The 13,124-nt window shown below is 41.2% G+C and overlaps 1 protein-coding gene across 1 annotated transcript in view; it reads right to left on the bottom strand.

Annotated features, from left to right (window-relative positions):
- Positions 1–12,844, bottom strand: part of WASL (WASP like actin nucleation promoting factor) — a 72,282-nt gene extending 59,438 nt beyond the window's left edge. The window contains exon 1 of the mRNA XM_003407243.4: positions 12,355–12,844. Within this exon, the coding sequence (XP_003407291.1) occupies positions 12,355–12,471 (117 nt within the window). The 5' untranslated portion in view covers positions 12,472–12,844. The remainder of the gene's footprint in view (positions 1–12,354) is intronic.
- Between the last annotated feature and the right edge of the window lie 280 nt (positions 12,845–13,124).

Genomic DNA, 13,124 nt, shown 5'->3' with positions numbered 1-13,124 from the left:
GATACCCATTCTTCTTCATATAGTCCAGTTTCTCAGATTATTTGCTAAGCCTACAGAATGAATAGGTATGGTGAAAGGACACAATCCTGATGCACACCTTTCCTGACTTTAAGCCACACAGTATCCCCTTGTTTTGTTTAAATGACTGCCTGTTGGTCTAAGTACAGGTTCCTCATGGACACAATTAAGTGTTCTGGAATTCCCATTCTTTGTAATGTTATCCATAATTTGTTATGACTCACAAAGTGGAATGCCTGGCATTCTCTGTTTTAAGCCAGAATCCATCTGACATCAGCAATGATATCCCTTGTTCCACGTCCTCTTGTGAATCCAGCTTGAATTTCTGCCAGTTTCCTGTCAGGGTACTTCTGGTGACTGCTTCTGAATGATCTTCAGCAAAATTTTACTTGCGTGTGATATGATACTGTTTGATAATTGCTCTATTTGGTTGGATCACCTCTCTTGGGAACAGGCATAAATATGCACCTCTTCCAGTCAGTTGGCCAGGTAGCTGTCTTCCAAATCTCTTGGCATAGATGAGTGAGCACTTCCAGCTCTGCATCCATTCGCTGAAACATCTCAGTTGTTATTCCACCAGTTCCTAGAGCCTTGTTTTCCACCGATGCCTTCAGGGCAGCTTGGACTTCTTCCTTCATTACCATTGGTTCCTGATCATATGCTACTTCCTGAAATGGTTGAATTCTTTGTAGTATAGTGACTCTGTGTATTCCTTCCATCTTCTTTTGATGCTTCCTGCATCTTCTAATATTTTCCTCATAGAACCCTTCAATATTGCAACTTGAAGCCTGACTTTTTTCTTCTGCTCTTTCAGCTTGAGAAATTTCAAGCATGTTCTTCCCTTTTGGTTTTATAATTCCAGGTCTTTGCACATGGCATTATGATCTTCCGTTAAGCTCTTTTACTTCATCATTCCATTTGCTTTAGCTACTCTGTGTTCGAGAGCAAGTCTCAGAGTCTCTTCCGACATCCATTTTGGTCTTTTCTTTCTTTCCTGTCTTTTTAATGACCTCTTGCTTTCTTCATGTATAACGTCCTTGATGTCATTACACAATTTGCCTGGTCTTTGGTCGTTAGCGTTGAACGCGTCAAATCTATTATTGAGATGGATCTTTAAATTCAGGTGTGATATACTCAAGGTGGTACTCTGAGCGCCTTCCAACCTAAGGGGCCCATCTTCCGGCACTATATCAGACAATGTTCTGCTGGTATTCATAAGGTTTTCACTGGCTAACTCTTTTCAGAAGTAGACTGCCAGGTTCTTCTTCCTCATTTTCTTCGTCTGGAAGCTCAGTTGAAACCTGTCCACCACAGGTGACTCTGCTGGTATTGAATACCAGTGGTATAGCTTCCAGCATCACGGCAACACCGCAAGCCCCTACAGTACGACAAACTGACAGATGCGTGGGGGATTCGTAATTATAGTGGAAGAATTCAACACCTCCTCATAAGAACTGGTAAAGCAGACATAAAATTAGTAAGGATAAGGAAAACCTGAATAATACCATCCATCAACAACCTAATGGACATTGTGTGGAACACTCTACCCAACAACAGAATACGCATTATTTTTAAGTGCACAAAGAACACTAATTTAGATCACGTTCTGGGCTATAAAACACAGCTGAATAAATATAAAAGGATTCAAGTCACACATAGTATGTTTTTCAACCACAATGCAATTAAATTAGAAATAAACAACAGAACGTTATCTGGAAAATCCCTCCAAAACATCTGGAAACTAAACTGTATACAGGTATCCCTTGCTTTCCGGAAGTTCGCTTTACTCCGCTTCGTTTTACAAAAGACTTACATTAGTACCTGTTTTCGCTAACCAAAAGAAATCCAAAGAGGAGTTTTTGCTTTAAATAAAAAAAACAAAAAGTGGAAATAACGTTCAGTGTCTGTTTTGCAGTGAGCTGTTAAAGAAGCAGAGTGCACCCCGAGCAGCAAGTAGCGTCACCAAGCTCCTTCCCCTGGAAATACACTCAGCATCTACTTTATATAGGCTGTGTATTTATCATATCATTCCCGCTTTTACTATTTGTTAACGTTACTTCAGGTTTTACGTGTTATTTGACATGATTTGGTAGGTTGTTTTTTGGGTTTGAGAATGCTCAAAAAATTTTTCCCATGTAAATTAATGGTAATTTTTTCTTTGCTTTACACTGTGTCAGATTATGAAAGGTTTCATAGGAATGCTCTATTTTCAGATAGCTGAGGAAATCTATACTTCTAAAAATAAGACAAAAAGAAAAACCCCATGGATGAAAGAAATCAAAAGGGAAATTTAAAAGTATTTTAAATAAAATGAAAATTAAAATATAACATCCAAATATGTGGGATGCCTCTAAGGCATTGCTTAGTAAGAAATGTACAGTAGTAAACGCCTACATTAGAAAAAGGCACGAGTCAATTACCTCAGTAATTTTCATTTTAGGAAAGACTAAAAAAAGAAAAGTAAATTAAACCTCAAGTAAGCAGAAGGAAATAATAAAGATCAGAGCAGAAATCAATGAAACAGAGAAAAATAAATGAAATCGAAAACCAGTTCTTTTGTTGTTGTTTAAATTGGTTCCATCTCCTAGTGACGCTATGCAAAACAGAACAAAAAACTACCCAGCTCTGCGCTATCCTCACACAATCATTGTTATACTTCAGCCTATTGTTGCCATCACCATGTTAGGCCATCTCCTTGAGGGTCTTTCTCTTTTTCACTCTCTACTGTACCAAACACGATGTTCCTCTCCAGGGACTGATCACTCCTGACAACATGTCCTAAGTACGTGAGATGAAATCTCCCTACCCTTGCTTCTAAGGAGCATTCTGGCTGTATTTCTTCCAAGATAGATTTGTTTTTTTAGAATACAAAAAAAAACTGATAAAACTCCTGCCAGACTGATCAGGGGAAGAAAAAAAAATTATGTGAAGGCCGGATTTACTTGAAAATAGTACAAGACAGGGTAAAGTGGGTAGGGATATAGAGCAAACTAGACTGGCTATGAACTGATGCCTAATGAAGCTTCGTAATAGGTATACGTAGTTTCGTTAACGCTCTTCCATGAAGGAGCCTGGATAGCAGAGTTTGTGACTGACTGCTAACCTAAAGGTTGGCAGTTTGAACCAACCCAGCAGCTCTGCAGAATAAAGCCCTAGAAAACTGCTTTGGAAAGATGACAGCCAAGAAAACCCTATGGAGAAGATCTATTCTTTAATACACTGAGTCCCCATGAGTTGGGGGCCAACTTGATGGCAAATAACAACACTTTGCATATGTTTAAAAGTTTCCATAATAAAAAAAAGTTTGTTTTTTTTTTTAAGCAAGAGATAGATTTTTGCGTACCACATATAAACTGGGGAGATAAATTCCAAAAATGATCTTTTTCAGCTAAAATGCAGACACATACATGCATATAAAAAGGATGGGCAAGAATGGCACCACAACACTAAAGCAGAGTTTTCTAATGAGGAATTGCCTTATAGAATCAAATTGTTTCATCATTACAAAGCTATAAATAATTAAAACTCTGTGTAACAGCAATGAAACAAACTAATGGAAGAAATAGAACAGAGTGCAGAAATAGATATAAGTATAGTATATCTGGTAATTCCATGTATTATAAAGGTAGCACTTCGTATAGGTAGGAGAAAATAATTTGCTAAATAAATGGTACTGGAACAACTAACTGGCCATTTGTAAAAAATATAAAACTGGATATCTACTATACTCCTTTTCCAAAGTCACTTCCAGATAGAGCAAAGATTTATATATTCAAAACAGAAACATAAAAATGTTAGGAAATATGGGTAAACATTTCTGCTATTCTGAGCTAGGTAAGTGTTTAAAAAGTAACATAACATGACAACAGAAAGATTGTTACACTTAACTACACAAAAATGTATAAGTTGTGCAACAATAAAACACATCATAAAAAAGTCAAAATGATAAAACTGCCCCCAAATTATAAGATATAAAAAATTACTGTGCCTAATATACAAAGAGCTCTTTCAAATCAATAAAAAAGACAAATAACCCAACGGAAAAGTAGTCTAAAGACATGAACAGGCCATTCGCAGAAGAAATATAAATGGCCAAGAGACATATGAAAAGATGTTCAGCCTCACTAAAAACCACAAATCAGTGAGATTTTTTTTTTACCTCTGAGACTGTCGAAAACAAAAAGATGTTTTAATACCTAGTGTAACAAATGTTTTGGAAGACAATTCAGCAATACCTACTAATATTTTTAATGCTCATGCCCTCTGACTTCATTTTTTAGAATATTTCTATAGACATAAAGGACACATGGAAAAATACGCATTTGAAACTTGGGAAATCATCTGGAATTCACATAGCCACCTAAATATTGCCATTTTTTTCTTCACAATGTTTCTAGCATTTAGCCTTGGAATAGGAACTGGATTTCATCTACCATGAAGGTGGACTCATTGGTAGTAGCTGCTTTTAGGACATGCTGAGGATTCAGAGACTATCTGTACTGAGTAAGAAAAAAGTGCTGAGACTGATGGGTGCTATCTGCCATGGGCACAAGACCAAGGATTTACTATCCCTTGTAATCCATTTTTTTGTTGTTGTTGTTGTTCCAGACTGTGTTACCATCCAGGTTACTGAGCTAGGCCAGCTCTCCTGAGGAAGTATTCAGTAAACTCTAAAGCATTACTCAATTATTCCTACTATGATAGGAATTTATAATAGTTTCCATTTCTCCTCATTTCTAAATCCTTCCTATCTTTACACTTCTCAAATCAATGTGGGCAATCTTGGAGGTCCTAGTCAAACCTGCTTTTTAGGCAAGAGACTTCATTTTATTTCTAGACTTGACAATTAAACATGATACATAAATACTATTTCTACTTTCAGTAAGACAACTTTAAGAAAAGTAGTGCGTTTTTAATATAACCCCTAACACTGTCCAGAAGTGGTCTGCTGAACTCGGGAGGCATTTAGAGGACCCACTCAGATCTTCCCTCGCTGATGCTGCTTTCTAGTATCCATTGCACAGCAAGAACAAAGGTCGAGTAAGCAAAAAAGATAAAACAGCCCTTCACATCTTAAAGCAAAGCAGAAACGTCTAATTTAGGTATCCAACTGAGTTTCAGGAGAGTTCTATCAAAGTTTCTGGTGTTGCTTGGTACACTGTTTCAAGAAAAACAAGTTGGCTAACATAAAAAGTCAAAATTGTTTTAATCCAATGAATTCCCACAGTAACCTCAACTTTGAATCAGTCTCTAAAATTAAAATGGCCAAGTCAGTTCACTAAAACTACTGAGTCTAACTAAAAAAAAAAGCCCGAAAAATAGCAATAAAATGCATCATCTAGTCATCATATTGCTCATACAATTTCATTTAAAAAATAAGGTTCTACAAGAGACTCTTCAAATTAACTCCATCTTAAATAGCCGGCCACCCCAGGACCTAAAAAAGAAAGGCACCCTACTTCTAGTAAGTCAAAAGTGCCTTGTAATTGATGATTTTAATTGTTTATTCTAGTATTAATGCCTTTTAATCCTGTTTGTCCTGGTCTTTTTAACATGAAAGTTCTATGAAATTGTGATGCTTAGAAAATGAGAAGTCAGAAGCTGGAATTTGCAATGAAGTGATCTGGGATTATCCACCTTTCACATAGATATATAATGTCTTTGCCTCCATTGTACAAAACAGGACATATGCCAGGGTTAACACTAGAGGAGCCCTTTCCTACTACACCAAAACCAAACGAACTGCCATCGAGACGATTCTGACTCATAGCTACCCTCCAGGACAGAGCAGAACTGCCCCATAGGGTTTTCAAGGCTGCAAATCTTTACAGAAGCAGACTGCCACCATCTTTCTCCTATGAAGCAGCCAGTGGGTTGGAACCGCCAGCCTTTCAGTTACCAGCCAAGTGCTTTAACCACTGCGCCACCAGGGATCCTACATAGTCCCTGGCAACTAGAATAGTTAAGAGTGATAAAACATTAAAGCTGGAAAGACTGTGGCATTATCTTGGCCAACCCCCTCATTTTCACATTAGGAAACTTGAGGTTCAGGAAGGCAGAGATTCTTGTTTACATTCACAGAACTACTAGTTCATACCAGTATTCTTTTCTTCTTCTTCATTCAACAGCCAGGGAGGGTAAGGCTGCTCAGAAACTCAGCAAAGACACTCGTTCAAGCTGCCCTTTAACTCCTAATTCACACATTCTTTAAAATAGTAGGAAACCCTGGCGGTGTAGTGGTTAAGTGCTATGGTTGGCAGTTCAAATCTGCCAGGCGCTCCTTGGAAACTCTATGGGGCAGTTCTACTCTGTCCTATAGGGTCACTATGAGTCGGAATTGACTCAACAGCACTGGGTTTGGTTTTTTCGGGGTTTTATAATAGGCTGCATTTTAAACAAAATTGTTAGAATTGACCTAAATTAAAACAAATACAATACAGAGTTCAAAATTTTACTCTAAAACCTCCCTACCAGCAACAGGAAATTCAAAGTGAGCACTGAGTAATAATGACAACTTTCATATGCTTTTCCAAACTCACAGAACACTTCATAAATGACAGACACTCTATGTGTTTTACATACATTATGGCATTCGTGTTCGAAGTCTTTCACCAAGTCTGTTTTACAAATCTAGACACCAAGACTCAGACTGGTTAAGAAACTTGCCTCTAGTTACAAAGCTAAGAATAACCAGAAACAGGATTTACAACCCAGATGCGCTGGACTCTTCCAAACCTCCACCTGTGTGTATAATCCACCCTGCATAACAATAACTCTTCTGTGTTCTTTTTTCCTTTACACTTTTTTTGAAGACAAGGTTGCTTCTCATCTTTGTATAGTCCAAATTCCGTTCAGTGAATTTTAATCCTTTTTCTTCTTCCACACTAAACCAAAAAAAAAACCACAGCCCATTGCCATCAAGTGGATTCCAATCCATGGTGACCTCCTGTGTTAGAGAGCAGACCTGCTCCCTACGAGTTGTCTTGGCTGCTGTCTTCACAGAAACAGATCACCAGGACTTTCGTTCATGGTACAGCTGAGTAGGTTTGAACCACTAATCTTTAGCAGACAAGCGCCACCCACCTTTCTTTCACAGGGCTCAATGTGAAATTACATTCTCAATCACAACTATTTATAATGTCATGCCTCTCCTTCTAAATGCATTTAAGAATCACTTCCAAAATGTCTGATTTATAAACAATGTAACTGTTGGATATCCACTGTTACCACCCATATTTGTTTAGTAGCAGGATTAAACCACTTTGTTGTAATGGATGAGGACTTATGTCAGATAACATCTGCCTCAGAAACCGAGGTTTTGACTATCTGATCAAGCAATGAGACATGCTGAATGAGTTCCTAAAGAATAAACAAGTCAGAAATTAAAATTACTTAAGAAGTATTCAGTGATCAGTATGCTAGATATAGAAGATCATAGACTACATAGCCATACAGTCTATCTCCCAGAACTATACGAAAGTGAGAAATGAATAAACTAACTAAAGGATATAAATAAGTTAAAGCAAGTGCTGAGTGAAAATTAATAAAAACAGCTTAAAAAAAACAAAACAAAACATTGTTGTCAAGTTGATTCCAACTCATAGCGACCCTACAGGACAGAGCAGAAATGTCCTATTGGGTTTCCAAGGAACAGCTGGTGGGTTTGAACTGCCGACCATATAGTTAGCAGCCGTAGCTCTCAAACACTGAGCCACCAGGGCTCCCAAAACAGCGTTAAGTATCACTAAAACAAACAAACCAGGTGAGCATGACAGGGAAAGGTAATGGTCAACAGCATTACTAAGTTATTTGGGCCAGAGATGGTTGTAAAGGGCTAAGGTATTTTTTTGTCACTCCTTAATTTCTTACTTATTCAGGGCTATACACATCAAACCCCACTTGGCAAGACTGCATATACTCCTTACAGAAAATACATTAAATCACACCACAGGAAAGGCAACAAAACTCACTACAAAGCAAGATCAGATAATCTCTTAACTGTTCTATTGTAAGAAAATTCTACTAGCTAGTGACCAAGAGAAGGACAAAATGCTTGGTAGAGGGTCAGCGAAAAAGAACAAGACACTCAATGAGATGGACTGACGCAGCGGCTGCAACAACGGGCTCAAGCATAACAACGATAGTGAGGACAGCGCAGGACCGGGCCGAGTTTTGTGCTGTTGTACATAGAATCGCTATGGGTCGGAGCTGATGACACCTAACAACAACAACAATGACTAGTAACAGGACCATTTACTTTATATAAAAGTAGTAACATTCATATGATGTATATAACTTTAAATAAAACCTCAACTTTCACAAAATGTATTTTTAAAAACTGTGGCAAAACAATAGATTTACTGAAGATTCACTTTCTCCACGAAGCCTTATACAGCCACCAATCCAGAGTTCCGTTAACATCTAGGTTTATTTCCATCTAGTGAGATGTGTATGTTTCTGCATACTTTGCTTTCAGTTATTTAAAAAAAAAAAAAACCCACTACCTTAGAGTTGATTCTAACTGATAGCAACCCTATGGGACAGAGTAGAACTGCCCCATAGCGTTTCCAAGGCTGTAAATCTTTAAGGAAGCTGGCTGTCATATCTTTCTCCCATGGAGTGGCTGGTGGGTTTGAACCCTGGACTTTGTGGTTAACAGCCAAGCCCTTTAACCACTGTGCCACCAGGACTTCTTGATAGTTGTAATACCTCCCTTCATTCCTATTCCCTTTCCTCATCCCATATACCCAAGTGGGATTAAGTCCTGCCGGGGTCTGTCTAACCATCCTTGAATTCCTGCCAGAACTGCCTTAATGCAGGCCCTCATCATATTTCACATGAACTACTGCAAACATCTATCTGATGTCCTTTGTCTCTAATCCCATAACCTTCAAGCCACCTTCTATACTGCCTCCACTCTACCCCACAAACTTGCTAAAAATCAGGTCTGATCTTGTGGTTCCCCACTAATAGCGCAATACTTCCTCGACCATATCTCCCTGCTACGGCTATGAAATACACATTGATATTTCAAGTGATAAACTGACATTTTAATATGAAATACACAATGATGTTTTGATTTAATTTAACCATAATTCACAAACACAGAACAGAGACTCAAGAATACCTATTAACCTTCCAAGATGTTCCCAAGATTACCCTTTCAGAGTAAGCGGCCTTCAGTAGTGGGTCTCAAACTTCTGAAGATCAAAACCACCTGCCAAGCTTGCTAAAAATAAAGATGCCCAAGTTCAACCTCAGATCCCGCAAATTTGGATATTATCTAGGGATGAGGCCTAGCCATGTGCATTTTTAATAATTTCCACAATGATCCCAGTGCATACTCAAACTTGAGAACCCCAGAAGAAACCTTCCTTCCTTCATAACAAACTACTAGTAGGGCCCCTAACTTTCCAATCAGTTTCATGCCTCCTTTGTCAACCTGGGGAGCACCTAATAATCTTAAAGATTCAGGTTTTGCCCATTTTTAAAACTTTTTACTTATCACCTCTCCCAACAACTCTCCTTTGATCCTCTAAACCTGCCTCAACTTATATAAAATATCCTCCTTGTATTTACATTAAAAAAACAAAAACTCATTGCCGTCGAGCCAATTTCAACTCACAGCTACCCTACAGGACAGAGTAGAACTGTCCCATATGGTTTATAAGAAGCGGCTGCTGGATTTGAACTGCTGACCTTTTGGTTAGCAGTCAAGCTCTTAACCACTGTGCCACAGTCCTTCTAAGCCACACAACCACCCCATAAAATAGTATCCTGATTTTAGAGAAGAGAAAATCAAACTCTCAAGAAACTTGTGCAAAGTGATTCGATGCATCTGAACCCAGGTCTGCTGACTACGAGCCCAAGGCGTTTTCCATTTTGACAGTATGCCTCTTACGCATCACTCTTGAAGTATTGCCTTACTCATCAGTTTATATATTTGTTTCCCTTTTTAGACACAGTAAGCTCCTCAGCCCTGATTTTGACCTCGACGCTGGTTACTCAATACATGTTTGTTGAATGAATGAAAGATGGAATGAAACTCCTTGAGAGTTCGAACTATAACTGCTTGTCTCATTTCTTAAATCCTTAGATAGGCTCTAAATACACTTGCCTAAGAAATCTGACCTATAAATCAGATCAAATTTACTGCCAATTTATTATAGGACAATGTATTTCAGTATTTTTAAACTAACAAAAATGGTATAAATAGCAAAGAAAAATAAATGTTTGAAAAAAATTATAATATCATTCTTACTTTACTATTAACTGGGGACTTCAAGCATTAAAGCTAATCTTTCCAACAATTTCCTCCCACAAGAGGAGGCAACTATAACAATGCAGTTTTAAACGAAAGAAATTCAAAACGTAAAGTCCTTGGTTAGTAACCGATGACATAAGAAGTTAAGCACTGAATATTGACAATTTATTCTACAATCTTCATATGCTAATCAGTAAACAAGGCTATCATTCTCTATCACAGCATTCTTGCACGTTATTTTTTCAAATCAGTAGATGCTAATGGTAAGCACAAAGCAATTAGTCACTATATTTGTGTATAAATGTAACATGCTGCCTAATGTTTCTGGTATGTGCTTTTTGATACAGATTACATAGCAAATGTAATAAACGAGCAAAACTGGATTCTTTTTTTTTTTAAATCATTTGCAGGTAACAGAATTTAAAGTGCTGAAGATTTTCCTAAATAAATTAGTTCTGCTTTAAGAGTCTTACATTTTAATTATATTGGTTTTTGATGAAAAGAAAAAAGAAGGGATTACTTTTTTAATAGTACTCTTAAGAAATAAATCAATAACGGCTAAGGAAAAAATCTTCTAAAGCAATATGATGTAGTGGAAAATAAAATGGCCTAGGCTTTAAAGTCCTTGTTTTCTAATTCTAGTTACATTACTAAATTGTTATGTGACTTAGGGCTCACTGGCTCAGTGTTCTCATTTCTTAAAAAAAAAAAAAAAGTGTATGTATTTGTGGAAGAGATTTGATTATTTTAAAGATGTTTCCCAAAGTTCTGGTTTTAAGCCACCCTCTTGTTTCATTCCTCTAATTGGTAAACTCAAATTCCGCTCTCTAAAATCTAACTTCAATATGAAAACACATCTGAAATTGGATGCGATTCAATCTCCAAGTGGATGGCACAGATTACAAAGTGTAGAATCTCATAAAGTTAAGAATTAATTCGCTAACTTTCCAGAAATTGTCTAACGTCTTAAACAACCAGGTGTAGTCTGGTTGGGCATATTTAATGTTAGTAAGGTTTTTTAACGAAGGTTATCAGATGATAAAGCTCTGTTGAAATTCCCCTAGGTGTTTCCTGGGCCCCAGTGGCATACTCTGCAGGTGCTAACCAGCAAAGGAGGAGAAAAGGACCTAGGCAGCGTTTCAACAAACTCAACCACCGCAGTAAGATGCAGCCTGACAAGGCCTACACCAGGGAGCAGAACCTCCCCACCCCCAGAAGTGTCAGCAGCCAATGTAATGAACGCTTCCGTCAACAACACACATACCCCTTCCCACCGGAGAACTGCTTGCTCCAACCCGGCCATCTGGGATTGGAATCGGCCGCAGAGCCCCAACCTAAAAATCATTCTCAAGCCCCAACCGCCAAAAACTACTCGAGACTGCGGTTTCCCCGCTCATGGCTGTGGGGTGAGAAGCACCCCCCCTTTCCGATGGGGGGAAAAATTCATCAGTGGGAAGGAGAGGAGAAGCCGGGCCCGGCTGAGACTGGTGGAGAAATAAACCCTGTTTTTCGGCAGTGGAAATCAGTAGCATTTCCTGCCCTTGTTCCGAAGCGAAGAGAGCTCAGGACCCCGCGCTCGACTTCATTCCCTCCCGAGATCCTAAAAGAGAACTGCTTCATTCCCATTTAGGCTCCATTCCCTGACCTATCCTCTCCTGGAACCTTTGGCATTGTGAAGAAAGGCACGCCCTGATCAAGGAGTAGGACGTGAAGCGAGGGCCAGACAGGGGCCCGGGTTCCGAGATCAAGCGGCTCCTGCAAGAAAATCCCCTTGTGGCCGGCGAGTAAAGTTTGCACCAGCAGCAAGGGCGCGGGCAGGGTCCCCGCCCGGCGGGCTCCAGGACAGGCCTGCGGAGGTGACACTCCCCCGCGTCCCGGCAGCTCGGCCCGCCCGCACTGCCCGCACCGAGGGCAGGGGACAGGGCGCGGCGCTGGGCCGGCCGGCAGAGGCCTGGCGGGCAGCGGGACCCTCCCGGCGCCGCTCCCGCCTCTTCCCCGCTCCCCCTTTCCCCTTCTCGACCCTCAACCCGGGCGATAACGTCGAGGTGGCGGCGCGGATCTCGGCCACTGACCACACATTTCTTGCCGAGGAAGGTGAAGAGGGACTCATTCTCCTGAGGGGTGAGCAGCAGGGACCCCACGTTGGTGACCCTCCGCGGCGGCAGCGGCTGCTGCTGGCCGGAGCTCATGGTTTGGCCGGCAGGGCTGGGAGTCCAGGGCCGTCTCCTCTGGCGAGTGGGAGAGCGCTCGTCCCCCTCTCGGTGACAGGGGTGGGGAGGAGGGGAGTCAGAGGTGCAGCATCTCGCAGCTCCTCAGCGCGGGGCGGAGGAGGAGGAGAAGGAAAGGAGGCGCTGACGGCGGGCCGTCCTCGGGCCGCGCTGAAAAAGGAAAGCTCCGGGCTCCCGCCCGGCTAGACCCGGGCCGGATGGTCGTTGTCCTCACAGTCCGGCGACTGCGCTAAACTCCCAACTCCTCCTCCAATCGTCGTCCCAGGCCTTCAGCGGCGGCGGCGGCCGCACAATCCAACATGGCAGCGAGGGCGGGCGAGACCACAGGGCGCAGTAGGCGGGGGAGCGCGCCGGAAACGCGCGTGCGGCCTGGCGGGGGGACTCCCCCAACCGCGGCCGCACCGCCCGAGGCCACGCCTCCTTCCGGTCGCGGCGCGGGCCGCACGGCTGACGCGGGGTTGTGCTCCCGGACGCGGGCTCGGGCCTCCCCGGTCCTGCTGCAGGGGCTGGGGCTGAGGAGAGCGTGAGGGCTGTTCGCTGCGGCTGTCTGCGGACGCGCACCTTGGCGTTATGTCGGTGAGGACCCAGGCCCGATTCCCCGGAACGGCTCTTAT

Source organism: Loxodonta africana, chromosome 8 (genome assembly GCF_030014295.1).
Source record: "Loxodonta africana isolate mLoxAfr1 chromosome 8, mLoxAfr1.hap2, whole genome shotgun sequence".
Taxonomy (NCBI): Eukaryota; Metazoa; Chordata; class Mammalia; order Proboscidea; family Elephantidae; genus Loxodonta; species Loxodonta africana.
This window is presented reverse-complemented; position numbering and strand designations above follow the sequence as displayed.